At 41.4% G+C, this 18,248-nt stretch overlaps 3 protein-coding genes across 6 annotated transcripts; 2 read left to right on the forward strand and 1 right to left on the reverse strand.

Annotated features, from left to right (window-relative positions):
• The first annotated feature begins 129 nt into the window (after positions 1 to 129).
• On the forward strand, positions 130 to 5,590 carry LOC127757045 (uncharacterized protein At4g06598-like). Of its 4 annotated transcripts, XR_008013344.1 has the most exons (7): positions 130 to 297; positions 724 to 1,447; positions 3,911 to 3,986; positions 4,078 to 4,204; positions 4,873 to 5,104; positions 5,314 to 5,384; positions 5,466 to 5,590. XR_008013344.1 is itself a non-coding variant. In XM_052282464.1 (6 exons), the coding sequence occupies exons 2-5, from the start codon at positions 738 to 740 to the stop codon at positions 5,076 to 5,078; spliced, it is 1,119 nt and encodes a 372-aa protein (XP_052138424.1). In that variant the 5' UTR covers positions 130 to 297; positions 724 to 737; the 3' UTR covers positions 5,079 to 5,104; positions 5,314 to 5,590. The 4 variants fall into 4 exon arrangements, 2 of the variants coding, with proteins under 2 accessions (XP_052138424.1, XP_052138423.1); XR_008013343.1 differs by having other exon boundaries at positions 4,873 to 5,384; XM_052282464.1 differs by having other exon boundaries at positions 5,314 to 5,590.
• Positions 5,591 to 6,266: 676 nt separating this feature from the next.
• On the reverse strand, positions 6,267 to 9,905 carry LOC127757046 (uncharacterized). The gene is made up of 4 exons (XM_052282466.1): positions 9,736 to 9,905; positions 8,779 to 8,895; positions 7,070 to 7,146; positions 6,267 to 6,599 (listed from the first exon to the last, which is right to left on the reverse strand). Exons 2-4 carry the CDS (start codon positions 8,877 to 8,879, stop codon positions 6,451 to 6,453), a joined length of 327 nt encoding a protein of 108 aa, XP_052138426.1. The 5' UTR covers positions 8,880 to 8,895; positions 9,736 to 9,905; the 3' UTR covers positions 6,267 to 6,450.
• A 154-nt stretch (positions 9,906 to 10,059) lies between these two features.
• LOC127757044 (protein FAR1-RELATED SEQUENCE 5-like) lies at positions 10,060 to 13,121 on the forward strand. Its single transcript, XM_052282462.1, has 4 exons — positions 10,060 to 10,372; positions 10,459 to 12,559; positions 12,668 to 12,787; positions 12,870 to 13,121. Exons 2-4 carry the CDS (start codon positions 11,072 to 11,074, stop codon positions 12,909 to 12,911), a joined length of 1,650 nt encoding a protein of 549 aa, XP_052138422.1. The 5' UTR covers positions 10,060 to 10,372; positions 10,459 to 11,071; the 3' UTR covers positions 12,912 to 13,121.
• Positions 13,122 to 18,248: the final 5,127 nt, after the last annotated feature.

Below are 18,248 nucleotides of genomic sequence, written 5' to 3' on the forward strand. Positions count from 1 at the left end.
GCATTCGATCGATCTACCTCATTGGGGTAACCCAAAATGAAGCTTAAATCCAATCCTAGCCGTTGAAAATCCGAATTGTTGTTGCCGTTATAAATAGTAGTAGCTCCCCCTAATTTGACTTTTCTCTCCCCCGTTTTCCTTCTCCATTTATCCGCTTCCGCCTCCCCTCTCTCCCTGATGCACAGATGAACCGCGTGCCCTAATCCTCTCCGAGATTAGTACCTATCCGAGGAAATCGAGGGTTGGAGCTTGGGATTAAGATTCCGCCTGTACGAATCGAAGTGCGCGGCTGGATCGGTGGGGGTTTCCTTTTTGATTTGTTCGCTTCTCTTTGCGTGTTTGATGTGGCGATTCTTGTACGGATTGGTGTCTTGATCTGGTTTGGTTTTGGGAAAATTGGAATCTGATGATTCCGCTGTTTGTTCATCAGATTTCCCATTATCTTGTCTGTTTGATGGATTTTGTTTTTACGTTCCTGGAGCAAAATCCGATTTGAATTAGATTTTTTGTTTTCATGCCCGTTTTTAGTTAGTCTATCTTGAGCATTTCTTCTGAGTATTCAATGTTTCGTCCCCACGAAAATTGTCGTGTTTATTGGGAATTTTTTGCCCTAATAATTCGATTTTTGCACATTTGCGGTGCTTCCCAGATGAGATCTGTGCCTGGCGCCTCAAAATTTTCGCAATTGTTTTTGACGTTTTGTTTCATTTTGTTTCGGCGCAGAGGTTGAGCACGCCATGATGGCGAACGCGAGGTTTCAGAAGCAGGCATTGCTGCCGCCGCGGAGCCCGTTCCCGGCGGCGGTGGGGGCGGCGCCGTCGCCGTCGCCGCACGCCGAGCTGGGCCCGATCGCGCGGCCGCGGGACGCGCCCCACCGGCACGGCCACCAGCGCACGTCGTCGGAGAGCGTCCTCATCGACGAGCAGCCGTCGTGGCTGGAGGACCTGCTCGACGAGCCCGAGGCGGCGGCGCGGCCGCACGGCCGCCCCGGCCACCGCAGGTCGTCCAGCGACTCCTTCACGCTGTTCGACGGCGGTGCCTCCGCCGCCGCGGCTGGCATGTATGACAATGTGTTCGATGGAATGAGGGGAAGAGGTGGAGGAGGGCAGCAGGTTGGTTCTTGGGGTGGCGTACCGGAGTTCTTCCCGGAACAAAGCTCGTTTGGGCGGCCGCAAGGGCAGGGTGGCCGGCCATGGGATTCGAGACTGATGCTCCGACAAGGCGGTGGTGGTGGCGGCGGTATGCCGGTGCCGATGAGGGAGATGAATGGTGGCCATCATGGTCCACCAAACGCATTTGGTGATCATGGGCATGGTTCTTTGCCGAATGGGGTGGACAGGAAAGGCCCCGGAGATTCAGCTCATGATCAGAGGATGGGAGCAGAGAGGAAAGAGGGTGCACACCTAAGGCACTCCCAATCGGAGGCAGACACGAAGCGAGCTAAACAGTGAGTTCGATTTTATTCCATGCTCATTGCTAATTTGCTATCACTTTGATAATCAAAGTTTGATTGACCAGTTGTCGGAATCCATGCTCATGAAACACCAATTCTGATAATGAAGCATGCATTATGAATCCGTGATTGGAATAGCAGAATGAGCCTTTGATACACTGCTATCAAATCACCTCTAACCCCTGGTTGAAGCCTACACTGTAAACAACACTGTTGTGGTTCAATGTTTTGTGACTCTGCAGGGCGTATCTAGTGGCGATCACAACATGGTTGCATATTGAATTAATGCCGAAGATATTAGCTTGCACTCTATTTAAGTAAAAGTGACCTGTAAACTTTAGATTTCTAGTCATGATGCATATGCAACACACATTGACTCTTGATAAAAGCCCATTTTCTACACCCACCAGTAGAGTGCACTATCTTTCTCATTTATGAAAGTTTTTTCAAAATTTGAATGGATAAAAAAAATCAAAGATCTTTAAGGAATATCATTGAATTACTTTCAGTAAATTCTTTATTTTCATTTTAAAGTATGCATAACTTAATGCATGGAATATATTTGCTATTTAATTCCAAAAGGTATCCCCGCCAATCTTACAGTATGATAAAATCTTCTTGGGAGAAAATTTTACAAGTATTTTCACTTGGAGTTTTTATTGACTAACTACAAAAGGCTCTTCAGAGAAATCTGATACATGTTTTATCCACAATAGAGTACGAACACAATTCCGCATCATGATTTCTGTTGATATGCTTGGAAATAGCTACTTTGGGCCGTCTTTGATTGTGTTACTCACCTGTGATAGTACTAAGGTTTAATGTTAAAGGTAGAATTCCCTGTAAATATATGGAAGCCACAGAAACAACATTTTTTAACCTACAATAGAAATGAGTAATTTATCATCGAAGGCATCGAAATTAGAAAATTTCTTGTGTAGTTGCGTAGATAAACGACATCAAGAAACAATAATAAAAATCATACTGCTGTTTTATATGTCCTGGTGATCACATGCTGTCTTAATCTACATGAAAACGCAATGGTAATACTTACCTTAGTAATTAGCCTCTGTTTTCAAGGCAAATCATATATAGATAACAAGAACCCAGTACTGTAACAGTAGTAGTATGGTAGATCCTTGCTGTGAAATTATCCTGTGACAAAACAATACATGCTAGAAAAATTGATCAATGTTTTAAAAAAGAGTAAGTGGTTTTATGCGGTCACTAAGGGTGCAAGCGGGCAGGCCCGCAAACCCAGCACTTCTAGTGGGTTTGCGGGGCTGCCCGCTTGCACCCTTGGCTGGTCACTCCACCTTGTAGTGCTTATGCGGCATATTTGGCTGCTTATGTGGCTTATGCGGCACAAGGTTGAGGCATCTGTTCCTTGTATGTGGCCTTGTAGACCTTGTTTTGAAACACTGAAATTGATCAACTTGTTGGCTGTTATCTTCACATCATACGCAAAAAAGACAATTTGTGATGCTATACCCACCCTTTTGCAATCTCGCCATGAACTGCAACACGGTTGCAGCTTTACTCTGCCACGCCACAATTGCCCACTGTGCCACTGTAGTGATGCCTAAAGTAGGACAGTTATGGTAACCAGTGAGCATGGCCGTCAGAATGAGATGACGGCCGTAGGGACTTTCTGTGAGAAATGTAGTAGCGGCGACTGCAGCAAAGATCTGCTGCATTCTGCACTTGAGGGATTAGGATGCTCCCGAAGGCAACTTGACCCGGCGTACTGTGTTCAATGGATCTGAAGACATATTAAGAAATTCGTATGGCAATTAGAGCAAACTATCAAGGAAAGTAAGATCCGAATTAAATCATAGGAGTAACGAAGCTCAACACCGTCGTGTAAACAAATTTAAGTTTTTCCAATGGAAATTAAATGAGCACCATGATAGTAACAATTATGTTATATCATAATTCATACAGCAGAAACTTTCCATTCATAATAAAAACATTAAGCAGTGCTTTATATATGGATAGAAATAAATATTAAGAGCAAACTAATTGCTCAGGAGGGATTTAGGGGTAACTCTTAATGTGAGCCATGTGATCAAATAAAAGTGATGGTCAGGATAGTAGTATCAACCTAATAGTTATTGAACCAATTCAAAACTCGTGCTTTTTATATGTTGAATGCTCAATTGCATATGACCAATCTAAAGTTTGTTTGAAATCTTAATCAGATTGAATTTACCCTGCTACACAGTTGCCTTTACTTGCAATTTGTAAGTCTAGTACATCCATCAATCCCTGAATGCACACAAGCTGCATATCTGCATGTTCGCCAAACTCTCTGGTGTCAAAACATCTTATGTTGACAGCTCCATTGAAAGGATGAACTGTTTGAATCGATTCTTGACATTGTGCAGAGTTTTACTGGTATATCTTGAACATCATGTCATATGCATTTAACAAATTGCTCCCAACTACCCATTTCAGGCAGTATGCTCAGAGGTCTCGTGTTAGAAAGCTCCAGTACATTGCAGAGCTCGAGAGAAGAGTTCAAGCTTTACAGGTGACCTTATTGCAAGGAACTGCTTTAATGCTTTCTTTTACAAGTTTGCTTTACCTTAATGTTTAAAAATGGTTGTTTCAAATGTTTGCAGACAGAGGGTGTAGAAGTTTCTGCTGAGATGGATTTTCTTGGTCAACAAAATATCATGTTAGATTTGGAGAATAAAGCCTTGAAACAACGGCTTGAGAGTCTATCTCAGGAACACCTAATTAAACGCTGTAAGTATGATATCTCCCTTCTATATTCTCTCACAGGAGTAATTTTATTGCAATGCTTTCTTTTGCCAATCGATGTTTTTAGTTTTCTTTCTATTATATTAGAGTGAATTATGATGTTTCCTTCTGATTCTTGTAAGGCCTATTTGGTTTGGAAAAAATATAAATTTGTGCATGTGTAGTTAATGTTGTTTCCTCTCTCTTGCACGTATTGATTTTATTATCTTTCTGAGCATTCCCGTCTGACTAATCACAGAAAAAAAATCTATCTCATCTTACCAAAGAACTTAATAGAAGGGTACTCCACGCTTTAGTCATTCTCTTTGGTAATAATACTTTATATCTTAGAACTTTCTAAATCTATGTGCTGGTCCTGCCGGATCAGAATGCACACTATGTAAATCGATGGAGGGAGTATGTGACAACCAAAAATCCTCTATGCCATCTTACAATCAATGCATGTATCATATCAAAGGCTCATAACCTGAGCATGATGTTTCAACAGAAAATTACAATATTTCCACCGTAGCAAGAAACATTGAGATTATCTGGGCATTTTCTTTTTAATGATAGTAAACCAGTTGCATTGTATTTCTTCATCAAGTTTTAATTTTGAAATTGTTCTGGTTGGAAATGATTAAATGACTGATCATCTGAACTCCTTTCTACAGTTCAACAGGAGATGTTTGAACGGGAAATTGGCCGTCTCAGATCATTGTTTCAGCAACAGCAACAGCAGCAGCACATACCACAGCAGCAGGGTCCTACCCACAGTCGTAGTAACAGCAGAGACCTCGATTCACAATTTGCAAACATGTCTCTAAAACACGGCGATCCCAACTCAGGGCGTGATGCTGTTCCAGGCCTTCGCATTTAGGATTCTTTCCCCCAGCTTATGATTCTGTGAGTTTCACATAGCTTTGCTATCCCTGTCATACCACTATTTGTGGTCATTAGTTGCATCAGGAGGGGAGCAGCGACGATGAACCTGGAATCACATCCAATGATGAATAGAGCTGGAAAGGCTTAGTAACTATGGATCCAATCCTTATTTCATTCGGAATTTGCACCTGACGGTCATCCTCATCTCATATCCATTGTTTTGATGCTAGACCAGTCGGAGGTGTTTAGGGTCTATTTGCAGCTTGAAGCTTTTCTTGCTTCCTAGTCAGTTTGAAACAAGGTTCTAATTCATTCATTCAGTCTTTGTTTCATTTGTTATTTCAAATCCTCATTATTACACACCATGTGTTGCTTCTAATAGTTCGGCAGCCGGCACACAAGGACATGAAGCATCTTGGAGAATGTGAGAAGTGTTGAGATTAATTCTGTCACATCTTGGAGAACTGTATGCAGCACATTCAATAAAAGCTTAGTGCTGTTGAAGCATGTTGTAGTTCTCTCATGTCTTTGAACTGTGTATTGACTCCTGTAATACCAAGTTATTCGGAACGCAGTGTCATATCTGATAAGGCACATCGTGTTCATATGAAAAATAAGCTGTTATATATCTTTTTGGGCCAGGAAGTATGCTATCACTTAATTTACTTTAGATTGTCTCCTATCTGCTTGTATTCTGTGTTACGTTGGGTGATAATGTTAATCGCCCATCTACTATATTAATAGTATTGTTCGACATTTCGTCTAGATTGGTCCCATTTCACTGCTGACTTTTTTAAACTACTCATGATTCAAGTTAAACATCAGTTAGTCAGATTATTTGAAACATCTGTGGTTTGATGAAGTTTTTCGCATATCGGAGTAGAATACTTAGTTCAAATTAACTGAATTTAGAACCACAGAACAAAAGAGAAAGAGAAACGATCTAAGCTGCAACTATTGGTTGTTCCAGCTATTGGTATAAACCTTGAACTTCAAATACTAGCAAATGGTTGTTGCTATGAACGCAAATTAGTATTAAGATAATAAATAAAAATTACTGTATATTGGAGATAGTGAAACATATAGGTTTTTGGCAGTCCTGTCGCTTTATCCGTAGTTGATTTTAATTCAATGTTCATTTGTAAAAAAAAAAATGTTATCCAGGCAACATACATCGCTAAACAGGATAAATGACCGAGATGTCCATTGACCATGAAAACTGAAGTATGAATGCAAGTCCCATTGTGTTATAATAGCATTTCTTACAATGGATATAAGGAGCATTCATATCAAATAGACCAACTAATTGTTGCCATGCAGCGAATGTCTGGGCAAATTGTTGCCATGCAGCGAAGACCACCCAGAAGCTACTTCTTTTTGTTCTGATCGATGTTCATGCCTGTAGGATTGTTCTGCCGAAATTGAGTCACTGCCGTGTCAAATGTCCCCCTTACATGCTGGCACATCACCATCAAATCCTGCAAAGAGTCTTTCAGAACATCCTTTGCTGGGTCTCCTGCCAACATATACATCATACATCAGGAAGGCATCAAAGATCAAACATTTGTCGAAGGCAATGGTGCAGAAGAGTTTTAAATTGTAAAATGACAGGGAAGAACAATAGCCATCCCTTCGATATTTGGAATATCTGCTAATAATTTGGAGGGAAACTACCAATACAACAACATTATTCATTAATAAGATTAGATGTGCTACACATTCAACCATAAGAACAGAAGCTGTACTATTTAGTTATAATTGCTCTCCACAATAATATAATAAATATGTACACACCAGCTGATACACATGACTGAGTAGTCAAAAAAAGAAAAAAAACTGTTTGGAATTCTTGCAGCTTCATGCGATGAATATATATTCCATTATACAAAGAAAGTGAATATTGATATAATCATATAAGGCCCATTCGATATGCACTGACAATCAAAAGAAATGGGACAATTTTGATCACCCACTATATGATAGTACCTGTAGTCTGAACTCTTATGTTGACTTTGTTGTCAGCAGGATGAGGGATACTGTATCCACAGAATGCTACCCTTGGGCTGTAACAACATAAAGAAGAGACAATTACAATGAGAAGATCTTATACATCAGGTTTATACCCAATTCATTGAAAAACACAAGTTAATTTTGAAGATTGCAATGATTACTACCGTTGTCTGAAGCCTGAACCATTACCTAAAACCTCATTTACTATTTTACTTATTGAGAGCTGATCCAACTACACATAATGCAATACCTAATTAACATTCCAAGTTGTTATTTGTTAAATATGCATGACCAGCAGATATTATAGCATTTCCTATGGTACCTCAGGAGTTGTTGTTTGCTGCTATTATTATCAAATCAACAAGGAACATGAACTGCTGCATGCCAAAGATTAAGCTATCAATCACCATCATACACCAGAAAATATGCCTAGTTATGATAAACCATGAGAAATATGTTTAATTTACTGATGATAGCCTCTAAGAAACATCATTTCATACAAAAACATATCAGGGATGACCCAAAGAACTAAGTTTCCTAATCAGTCAAAACTCACAAGCTGCCACAAAACATATCCACGGAATGCTACCCTTGGGCTGTAGCAACATAAAGAAGGGACAGTCACAAAGAGAAGTTCTTATACATCAAGGCTTACTCAATTCATAGAAAAACTCAAGTTGATTTTGAAAACAGCAATGATTACTATAGTTGTCTGAAAAAAAACTTATTTACTTATTGAGAGCTGATCCAACTATACATAAATCAGTACCTCCTTAACATTCCAAGTTGTTATTTGTTAAATACACAGGAGCAACAGATATCATATCATTTCCTAGGAAGCCCAGGAGTTGCTTGCTTGCTGCCATTATTATCAAATCAGTAAGGAACATGAATTATTGCATGCGAAAGCTTAGCTATCAGTCACCATCATACAAGGGAAAATATGCCCAAGTTATAATAAACCACGAATAACTTATTTTACTTACTGAGCAATCTCTAAGACACAGTGAAATACCATTTCATACGATTTTGCTAACGAGTCGCATGCACCCAGATTTTTGCCATGGATTATTTGATCAATGCTAAAATATGATTTCTCAAAAAAAAAAATCTTCTACTGCATTGTTTAGACCACTTGTTCTAAGCTATTTATGAAGTTTATGTTTCAAAATATTAACTTATTGCATTAATCAAGCAAACAATCCACGTCAATAATCCGCGCAAAAAACTGTCTCCAACAGGACCTAAAACGGATCAGCAGTTCCCCAAAGAAGAATCGATTTTCCTAACCAGTCACAAGCAGCCACAAATATTGGCGAGAACAAATAGTTCTTTACGTCTATTTTGTGTTATATTAATTAAGTTGTAGTTGCGAGGGAATACAAGCAACTCAACATATAATTCTGCACTCATAGTAGGTAATTCTTATTCTAGTTCTGAGTGTTCCAATCTGGATTTAAACTAAACAATGGTGTGGATTTTTGGTTATTACATAACACAAACCCCAGTTGTTCCAATCTAACAACTCAGCAACCGCATCAAAATATCTAAATTTCTACAGTACGAACAACTTCGACTGCACTTCAAGTGGCAACCACAATCTCTTGATGTCAACACCACAAAATCTAAAAGAGTCTTGCTTGGTTAACACAAACACATCTATTAAAGGAGGAACTTGCACGCACTCCTGATTAAGAACAAATCTAACGGAGTTGGCGAGCGTGTGATCCTCCTCCACGATGGAGAACGTCGAGGCTGTCGAGTCCGTCACCGACCCATGCTCCATGATGGCTTCTCCTTGCCTACAAGAAGCAAAAAAAAAAAAAAAAAAAAAAAAACAAGGTTCATGAGAGCTAATCCAATCCAAGGAAGCCCTTCACCAAGAAACCAGGACAAGAGGCTAGCGCTAGATTTCGATACAAAAGAAGATGGATCCCCCACCGGTGGGTACCGCACTGCGGCAGCGGGTCAGCGGCAGCGGCGGCGCTGTGATGTGTAATGCGTTGCCCTCTACGAAAGAGGAAAAGAGGAGGGGCAATTGCTTATTTGACCCTATTCTGAAGCATAACTACTATATGACCTCACTTTTTTAAGTTTGCTTATTTGATCCCGTTTTTCAAAATTGGAGATACCGTTTGACCCTGCTTTCCTTACGCCGTCAGGGTTTCATTTATAAAAAATAAAACAAATGTATTTTCAAGTCAAAATGACCAAAATGCCCCTAACCCACACACAACCTATCCCCAAATTTCTTCTCATCCAGTGCAGACCCATTCATAACAGAAGGTCGGCACGGAGGGAGGGGTGGTGGTCAAGCGGAGCAGGCAAGCGGGCTTTTTTTTTTTTTGTCCCGCTTATTCTACTTCTAGAGTTCTAGTTCAATTTTTTTCTAAATTTTGTATTACCATAGAAAAAATAGACTAGCAAACGGGTTTTTATGTCCACTTGCATCCCTAGTGGTGGACGGTGCTCGGGGTGGAGGGAGTGGCGGCGCCCGGCAAGAGCGGTAACAGCGGCATGCGGAGGGAGCATTGGCGGCGGCGGTGCATGGAGGGAGCATCGGCGGCGGCGGTGCATGGAGGGAGGTGAGGCGGACGGTGGCCGGAGCGTAGGGAGCGGTGGCTACGGGAGGAAGTGCTGACCGGTGGAGTCGACGCTGCTGGCGAGGTCGGCGGGGTGACGCAGAGAGGTGGCCCCTGGGATAGCAGTCGGGGATGTGGTCCTGGATAGCGGCGCGGCAGATCTGGCCGCTGGTGTGGTGGATCTGGCCGGCGAGACTAGCGACGGCGTGGTCCTAGTGGTAGGTGGAGGCGGTCGGCAACAGCTCACCAGATTAGGATCCTCTGCCTTCACCAGCGTGCAGTCAAGTAATATCCACCGTCCAAGCGAATCCAACGGCTCACGTGTATACCCACTCAACAGCCAACGAAACCAGCCCATCTAGCCAACGAAACCAGCCCATCACAGCCTTGGAAGCCCAAAAACTGGCAGCTTATACTAGAGTAACTAAATGGCGCGAAATTGAGCGCGTTAATAGGGTTGTGGAGGGAAAACTGCCCTGTTTTGGCGCCGGAAAATACAGAGACTCTCCATCTTCCCTTCCTCCAATAATCTTTCCCTCTCCTCATATGCAACGAGACTTGCTACAAGCAATCAGCTGAAGCATCAAGGCATGGAAAAGGATATCTTTTGAAGACACATCATTGCCAGTCGAGATTGATTATTTTCTACTCGTGAGATGGAAGAAAAAACCGATGGAGAGCAACATGAGTCCATCAGGTAAATCATACTAAGATTTCAAGGTTGTTTTTCAAGCATGATTGCATTTTTGTACTGTACTAATAATCTACTCATGATTTTTTTAGAGAAGGGATGCTTCCTAGTTCAGTACCTCAACTTGGCATGAAGTTTAAGGACGAGGTGGAGGCTCGGGAGTTTTGGAAAGCCTATGGAGGTAACACTGGTTTTGAAGTTAGAAAGAGGTACGCAAATAAGAGGAAATCTGATGGTAATGTTAGATCATTTAGATATGTATGCGCGAAAGAGGGTCATCGAAAACAAGATAAGAGAGATCATCTAATAAAGTGTCCTCGAGCTGAGACTAGAACCGGTTGTGAAGTATGGATAGGCCTTGTACTAGACCGAGGGGTGGAAAATTATGAAGTGACTGATCTTGTTCTAGAACACAATCACAACCTTTATCCACCAGAAACATTCCACTTGATGTCATCAGAAAGGAACATTTCAGATTTGCAAGCTTTTGAAATTGAAACAGCTGATGACTTCGGAATTGGACCAAAAGCCACACATGAGTTAGCTAGTTGTCAAGTTGGTGGATCATTTAATCTTAGCTACATCCTTCGTGACACCACAGAAATTATTTGCGTACCAAGCGACAACGTGAGATGGCATATGGTCAAGCAGGAAGTATGCTGAAATATTTTCAAGACAAAATTGCTGAGAACCCTTCATTCCAATATGCTTTGCAAAATGGACTGTGATGAGCAAATAGCAAATATATTTTGGGCTGATGCTAAAATGATTGTAGACTATGCACGCTTTGGTGATGTTATCACTTTTGATACTACATTTGGAACAAACAAGGAGTATAGGCCTTTTGGTGTCTTTGTTGGATTCAATCACTTTAGAGAGACGGTAATTTTTGGTGCAGCTCTTATGTATGATGAAACATTTGAGTCCTTCAAGTGGTTGTTTGAGACTTTTTTAAAAGCACATAATGGCAAGCAACCTCAAACAATTTATACAGACCAAGATAGTGCAATGGGGAAAGCGGTTGAAGAAGTATTCACAGAATCATGGCATGGATTATGCACCTTTCACATAATGGAGAATGCTATCAAGCATTTGTCTCAACAGGAGAATGAAGGCTCAAGTATTCTATCTGATTTTAGCGCATGTATGTTTGAGTATGAGGATATGGCAGACTTTGAAGAAACATTTGACACCATGAGAAGCAAGATGCACAAACAAACTTGGTTAGATAGTATCTATAAGTTCAAAGAAAAGTGGGCTGAATGTTATATGAATGATGTCTACACATTGGGAATGAGAAGCACACAATTAAGTGAGAGTCTGAATAGTGACTTAAAGGACCATTTCAAATCTGATTTTGATATCATTCGGTTTCTAAATCATTTTGAAAGGGTAGTGCAATTAAAAAGAGATAAGGAATTGAATTCCCTATTTGAGTCAATGAAAAAGTTGTCTAGAATTAAAATGAGGACACCCATATTGTTGCAAGCAAGCAAATTGTACACACCCATTATATTTGAAGCTTTCCAAGCTGAATATGAACATTCCATGGCAGCTTGTGCTAGAGTGTTGGATGGAGATAATGAATATCTAATCACAATTAGAGATGAGGATTTAGCATTTGAAGAGGAGTACAAAGTTATTGGTAATCCATCAGAACAAACAGCTTTATGTAGCTGTGGCCAATTTATCAGGATTGGAATATTGTGTAGTCATGCTTTGAAAGTTCTTGATTTGATGAATATCAAGTCACTACCAACACATCATGTGTTAAAACGATGGACACATGAAGCACGCCATGGAAGTATTCAGGATAACCAAGGAAGAAGCATAGTTGAAAATCCACGTTTCAATGCTATGCTTCGTTACAAATATCTCACTCACAAATTTCTTATTTTGGCAAATGAAGCAGCTAGTTCACCGGAATGCTGTTTATTGGTAGACAACACACTTAACATCCTCGCTAAGCAAGTTGAAAACAAAATGGCTGCAAGTCTAGACACTACTTCAGGGGATCCATGTACAACCACTGTGGATATTCAGCCATCAAATGTTTCACTTACTAATGCACGTCTGAAAAAGAAAGAAGTTCACTCTAGAGCTTCAAAGAGGACAAGAACATGGTTTGATAAGAAGAGAAGGGTGAGGAGAAAAAAAAAGGGTACAACTACATCACAAGGGAAAAAAACCAAGGTATTTCCTAATGACGATTTCATTCTAGTGCTATATTTTAGTTCCAATTTTCACTGCTTCTAATGTGATCTGGAGTAAATTTTATTTTGAGTTATGTTCTCTTTCCAGCGACAGGAGGCTGGAAATGATGGTCTGGATGCACAAGCTGCAAAAGATAATACTTCAGGAAACAACAATAAAGACTTTGAACAATATGGGGTCATAAATACCTTCACTCAATTGTTGATGGTAATCTTGATCATAATCTAAAAGTATAAATTAAATGACTAATGTTTCTAAGTTTTTATTTTGCTATTCTTCACTTTTGCAGTGCCCAAGTATCAGTGACCTGTGTACTGAAGACTTATTTTAGCTAGGGGGATCTATTCCAGGGCATTGTTCTTGCCAGTCAGATCCTATGCACTAATCACAATATATTTTAATTTATGATGTAGCTTGAAACTCCATCATACTTTGCAGTGATTGATATTAACTGAAACTCATGAATTGCCTGATGGAATGCATGCTTTGGTTGCTGCATGGTCAAATGGAATACATGCATTGCTCTGCTTTGTAATTGTAATAGTGTTCCAAATATCAGGCAACAAGCATGTTGAATCGTTGCACTACCGCGGCGGCGGAGGCGATGACGCCGCTTCATTTGCAAGTGCATGTGCTGCCAGTTGCTGGGCTTCCATGGGCTCTGATGGGCATGTTTCGTTGGTTAAATCGAGTGGGTGTGCACGTGAACCGTTGGATTGTCTTCGACGGTAGATCTTGACTGCACGCTGGTGCCTTCACGGTGTGAAGGCAGAGGATCCTAATCCGATTCGGCGGATATACTTGTGCTTCTGTTGAAGATATTTGCTTGCTTCGTAATGGTGTTTCTTTTTGACATCTATTTTTATTTTTCTTATTTTGAGTGGACACAAATTTGTGCCATATAAATTTTGCTCGGTGTAATTTTGTATACACTAAAGTGCACAAAACTGCATTGAATCATTTTTTAAGAAAAAGCAAGGGCATAAATAGTATTTTTATTTATTTTAACACCGTCATATTGCTTTCACATAATAGGTCAGACCTAATCGTCATTGGGGAATATTAAGGGTGGTGGACTGGGGCAATGGAGGCGCGGGCCACGTCACCCCTTTTATTCCCGCCGTCCGATCAGGCATGGATGGCTGAGATGAGGCATGCATGGTGGGAGTTTTTTGAAAAGCCCTTTGGTTTATGCGTAATTTGATCTAGGTCCCTTCCGAATAGTACATGTGAGGTGATATTTTACGTATGGGCTCTTACAAAATCCTCATATTCCACACGAAGGAGAGAAAAAATCGACAATAAGGATTGCACTATAAACAGTGATAATCGAGGGACTTTTTCGCAAATGACGCCCACTAGCCCCAAACCCTAGCCGCCGCCCGCATCCCCTCCTCCCTCCCGTCTCACCCTCTCCCTCTCCCTCTCAGAATAATTAATTATTTGCCACTCTTACGGATGGTGATAAGTGATTTGCCATTGGACCCACATGTCATAGACACATGAGGGCCCACATGTCATAGACACATGAGGGCCCACATGTCATATAGAGCGAGTCCCTCTCCTTCTCACGTCTTCCCCATCTTCGAGCACCGCCGGGTCCGCGTTCCCCTCGCGTCGCCGCCTCCACCTCCGCCTCCGCCTCGCTCCGTCGCCTCCACCTCCGCCGCCGTCGCGTCGCTGTCTCCGACTGCCTCCACCTCCACCTCCGCCTCGCGCCGCTGCCTCCACCTCTGCCGCCATCGCGTCACCGTCTCCAACTGCCTCCACCTCCGCCACCGCCTCCACCTAGTGTCGCTGTCGTCGTCGCGGCGCCGTCTCCGTCCGCCTCTGCCTCCACCTGCGCCTCCCCCTTGCGCTTCCACCTCCACCTCCACCTCCCCTCGCGTTGTCGCCATCACCAAGAGCAGCCGTCTAAGCCTCCGCCACCGCCGTCGCCGAGCGCCACCACTTCCGCCTCCGCCTCACTCCCAATGGAGGGGCTGGTGGCAGGGGCGAGCATGACTAGTGAAGAAGCCACTGATAGCCATGGTGGCCGCCGATTCTGACACCGAGGAAAGTGGTGGTGGCGGCGATGATGTATGCAGTAACGATGGAGGGAGGGAGGACATAGCGATTGCGGCTACTGACGAAGAAGATGAAGATGGTGGCGTGGACGACCTCGGCCGCTTCAACCGGTTGCAGTGAGCTTTCTCCTCGTCCCCTCATGTGCGTTTGGCCTTTTGCAATCGAGAATGATTGACCCCGGGCGACCGGCGCGGGGGGAGCCGGATCGGGCGCTCCCCCCGCCCGCGCCCTTCCCCCACGTGACCACCTGGTGGACCCACCCACGTCTCCCTCCTATTTTTCACAAAAGATGTTTCACTTAGTGTACTCACTATGTTTCACAAAAGATGTTATATTGTTTGGTATTCCATGAAAAGAGGTGGATATGAAAACTTGAATGTGCTTGCTCACTAAACCAGGATAGCTACAGTAATTTCCATAACTTGCTGCATGTAAGGAAAAAAATTAAAAGATATATATGTTAAAATTTTGGTGGTCTGATAATCACTTGAGCCTCATGTCGGAATATTTTGCGCTGAATGCATGTAGGATTCCCTGTTTGTAGAAGAGCATTTGTTGCATCCATCTTTCTTTTTTATTTTATAAAGAATTATCCTATTTATTTGCATGTTCTTGCCCTCCTCTCCTAAATCACAATGTCTGCTTTGTAGCACATGAGATATCACCATGTTCCCTGCTACTCCAATTGGTGATGATGGTGATGGCAAGAGCATAAGAGAATGGTGCAAATAAAGCTAGGCTAGGTGAGCTCTATGCAATTTATTCTACAATGCATATCTTGGGATGGAAGTACATTTGTTGGTCTATTCAATTCTTCTTTAGATTGTTGACTGAACCAAATAAGCAGCTTGGTGCCGTTTACTTTACAGGAGGTTTTCATATTAGTTTTTTTTCCCTCTTATGCTATTCTGGTCCTTTAGTTAACAGTACATGAAAAGTGGTTCCTTTTTTTTTTGCTATATTTACAAGTAATCATGAGTTTCACATATTAGCATCAATAATGTAACATATGAAAAATAATTATAATCACCATCATTCTCAGGATGACACTTATGATGTGCACTAGATGATATCCCACGCGTTGCTGCAGGATTTTGTAGGTAGAAATAGAGAGCTACACGTGGAGGCGTAAGAGATAAATGTAATAGTAGCCATTGGAAATGGTAAATTTTTTTGAACAAACAACTATTTCTGTAGGATGAAATCTATGAACTGAAGTAGCAGCATCCATGAAGGTTAAGATAGCATTTCTCAGATAGTAATAGCAACGCAAGACACACTAATTTTGATTATTGTTATTGACCTTCTCTTCAGTTAGACTGCATTTGAGGTAATCCATTTTTTATATAAGAAATGTTAGAAGCATATGAGGGTCAGAGATAGCTTCAGTTTGTTGAGGTTATAGAAGAATCCATTTGAGCAACTGCATCCATGTTCACTTGTGAAGAACATACAAATGAAAAATGAGCAGCATCTCATTTGAAAGTTTGGGGATTCCTGAAGGGAAGAGCAATAAATGGCAAAGTATAGACAATACGATGATGCAAAGAACCTAGAAGCAGTTAGCATGACAACAAAGAACGCAGACGGTTAACATGACAACAGAGAATGCAAGGTACCAGGAAGGTAGGAATAGAATAATAGAGAAAAGAATGTAATAACATTTATTAATTGGTGATTAATGATAACCTGCTGGTTGGTTCTCGTTGAATATCCATGTGTCGGAATATTAAATATCTTAAAGGTGCTGGATTAGCTGCCTTCCGGGCGATTGAGCCAGCCGTTATCCAATACAATCGTGACACGTTGTTTTGTTATAGTTGATCAGCTGCCAAGCCAGGTTAGCGCTTCTATGGGCCAGCTGATTTTTTGGCCCAATGCGCGGCAACCTTTTATAAGAATAAAGCTGTTGAGAATAGGAGAAATGAAAGGGAGTTGTCATAAGGAGAAACATAATGGTGTATGTGATACTTATAGAGGTTGAGTAGTAACGTGGTACTGAATCGTGGAGAATAGTGAAAATAATATTTGATTTATTGTTGACTGCTAATTGAATTAGCATTAAACAGTACAATCAGAGTAGCTAATTGAATCGTGGAGGGTGTGGCCCTTTGGCTAACTTTTCATGCACGTTTATGCGTTTTTATTAACTTATTGGATCAACATAGTGCAACGCCTATCAATCCCTTTACCATAAAGTAAATTCAAAGAAAAAAATAAACAATGTTTATCTTCTCATGTTAAGTGTTGTTAGAATGTCTGAATTAGAACCCATATTAATTTTCTCTGTTTCTTAGGATACCAATTATGTCTTAGAGCTGAAAGTTCAACAGAAACAAAAAAAACTTGTAGTATTTTGGACTGAAAGATCCGCCAACTGCCCATTCGATCCGCTGCTCATCACCAGGCTGCCACCTCCTATGGCCATCTCTCTAAAGCCGGCGAACTCCCCCCTCTTCCTCCTCCCCCTCCCACCCCTCCCACCACCACCCCAACCCGGGACCCTAACCCGTAGGGTCCTCTGCCAGAGCCTAGGGTGTCGCCGGCGCCGGAGAAGAAGAGGTCGCCGGAGTTGGAGGAGAATGCCTGGAGCATGAATCGTGAAGCTCATCCCGTGGTCCAAAATCTGCAAGATTTGGAGATGTGTTTTCTGTCAACAAAAGGTTAGCAATTCCGTTTTCTTTTTAAATACCAGCCTTGATTTGCCGCTCGTTATTGATGCAATGTTGTTTAACAGCGCCTACCAGACAAACTTGCACGGAGTTGCAAAGCAAGACATGGGAAAAAAAAAACTCTTTTTGCACTAGGTATCTCACCACAGACTGTCACGTTAAAAGAAATATCGAGATCCTTTTTTATCTGCAAGGGATGGAAACATTTTGTTGAGCGTGTTGGGCTCATTTTGGACAAAACATTGTATTCAAGTTTCTTTCTTCGTCCATGATTGATGTGCTGCTTTTTGACAGAGACGGCCGTAGCAAGCTTCCCCTGCGTGCTACCTCGGTACCTCCAGCTATAGCATAAAAAACAATTCATTGATCATCACTCCAGACATGCGGTTCTCAGGGAACAAACTCCTGCAAAAAACAAAACAGTTACCGTATCTAACAGCTCAACTGAAGGTCTCCTTTTACCATTTCTTATGTTACAATTATGAATTATCCATATATGTGTTTACCTGTTTATGTTTACGTTTAACTCCATATGTGTCTATAGATAGATTTACTTAAAACTAACTGAATGTTAATGTTTCAGCCACGTCATCCGACACTGAAACATAATTACCAGTCCCTGTGCATTCGAACATAAAAAAAACAAGTAAATTTGCTATCCGTTCCTTTGTCATTCAAGTCAGCTTGCTCTTAGATCACATTGTGCAAAATACTTCTATATAGCTCACAGTGAAAAGTGACATTCTGATTTACCATTTTCTTAGCTTTTATCTTCAAAGGCAAACAAATAGAACAATAAACAAAAAAAAATTCTTTACCAGCTCTGTGCAAAACCTTACCCATATACTCCCTCCGTTTCAAAATGTTTGACACCGTTGACTTTTTAGTACGTGTTTGACCATTCGTCTTATTAAATTAAGTAATTATTT

Source organism: Oryza glaberrima, chromosome 12, assembly GCF_000147395.1.
Source record: "Oryza glaberrima chromosome 12, OglaRS2, whole genome shotgun sequence".
NCBI lineage: Eukaryota > Viridiplantae > Streptophyta > Magnoliopsida > Poales > Poaceae > Oryza > Oryza glaberrima.

Coding starts and splice junctions, on each gene's coding strand:
- LOC127757045 (XM_052282463.1), top strand. CDS start 738: ATGATGGCGAACGCGAGGTTTCAGAAGCAGGCATTGCTGCCGCCGCGG. Junction 1,448..3,910: donor GACACGAAGCGAGCTAAACA/GTGAGTTCGATT, acceptor TACCCATTTCAG/GCAGTATGCTCAGAGGTCTC. Junction 3,987..4,077: donor GAAGAGTTCAAGCTTTACAG/GTGACCTTATTG, acceptor AAATGTTTGCAG/ACAGAGGGTGTAGAAGTTTC.
- LOC127757046 (XM_052282466.1), bottom strand. CDS start 8,879: ATGGAGCATGGGTCGGTGACGGACTCGACAGCCTCGACGTTCTCCATC. Junction 7,147..8,778: donor AGATTTGTTCTTAATCAGGA/GTGCGTGCAAGT, acceptor ATGTTGTTACAG/CCCAAGGGTAGCATTCTGTG. Junction 6,600..7,069: donor CATAAGAGTTCAGACTACAG/GTACTATCATAT, acceptor ATATGTTGGCAG/GAGACCCAGCAAAGGATGTT.
- LOC127757044 (XM_052282462.1), top strand. CDS start 11,072: ATGCTTTGCAAAATGGACTGTGATGAGCAAATAGCAAATATATTTTGG. Junction 12,560..12,667: donor CACAAGGGAAAAAAACCAAG/GTATTTCCTAAT, acceptor TTCTCTTTCCAG/CGACAGGAGGCTGGAAATGA. Junction 12,788..12,869: donor CCTTCACTCAATTGTTGATG/GTAATCTTGATC, acceptor TCACTTTTGCAG/TGCCCAAGTATCAGTGACCT.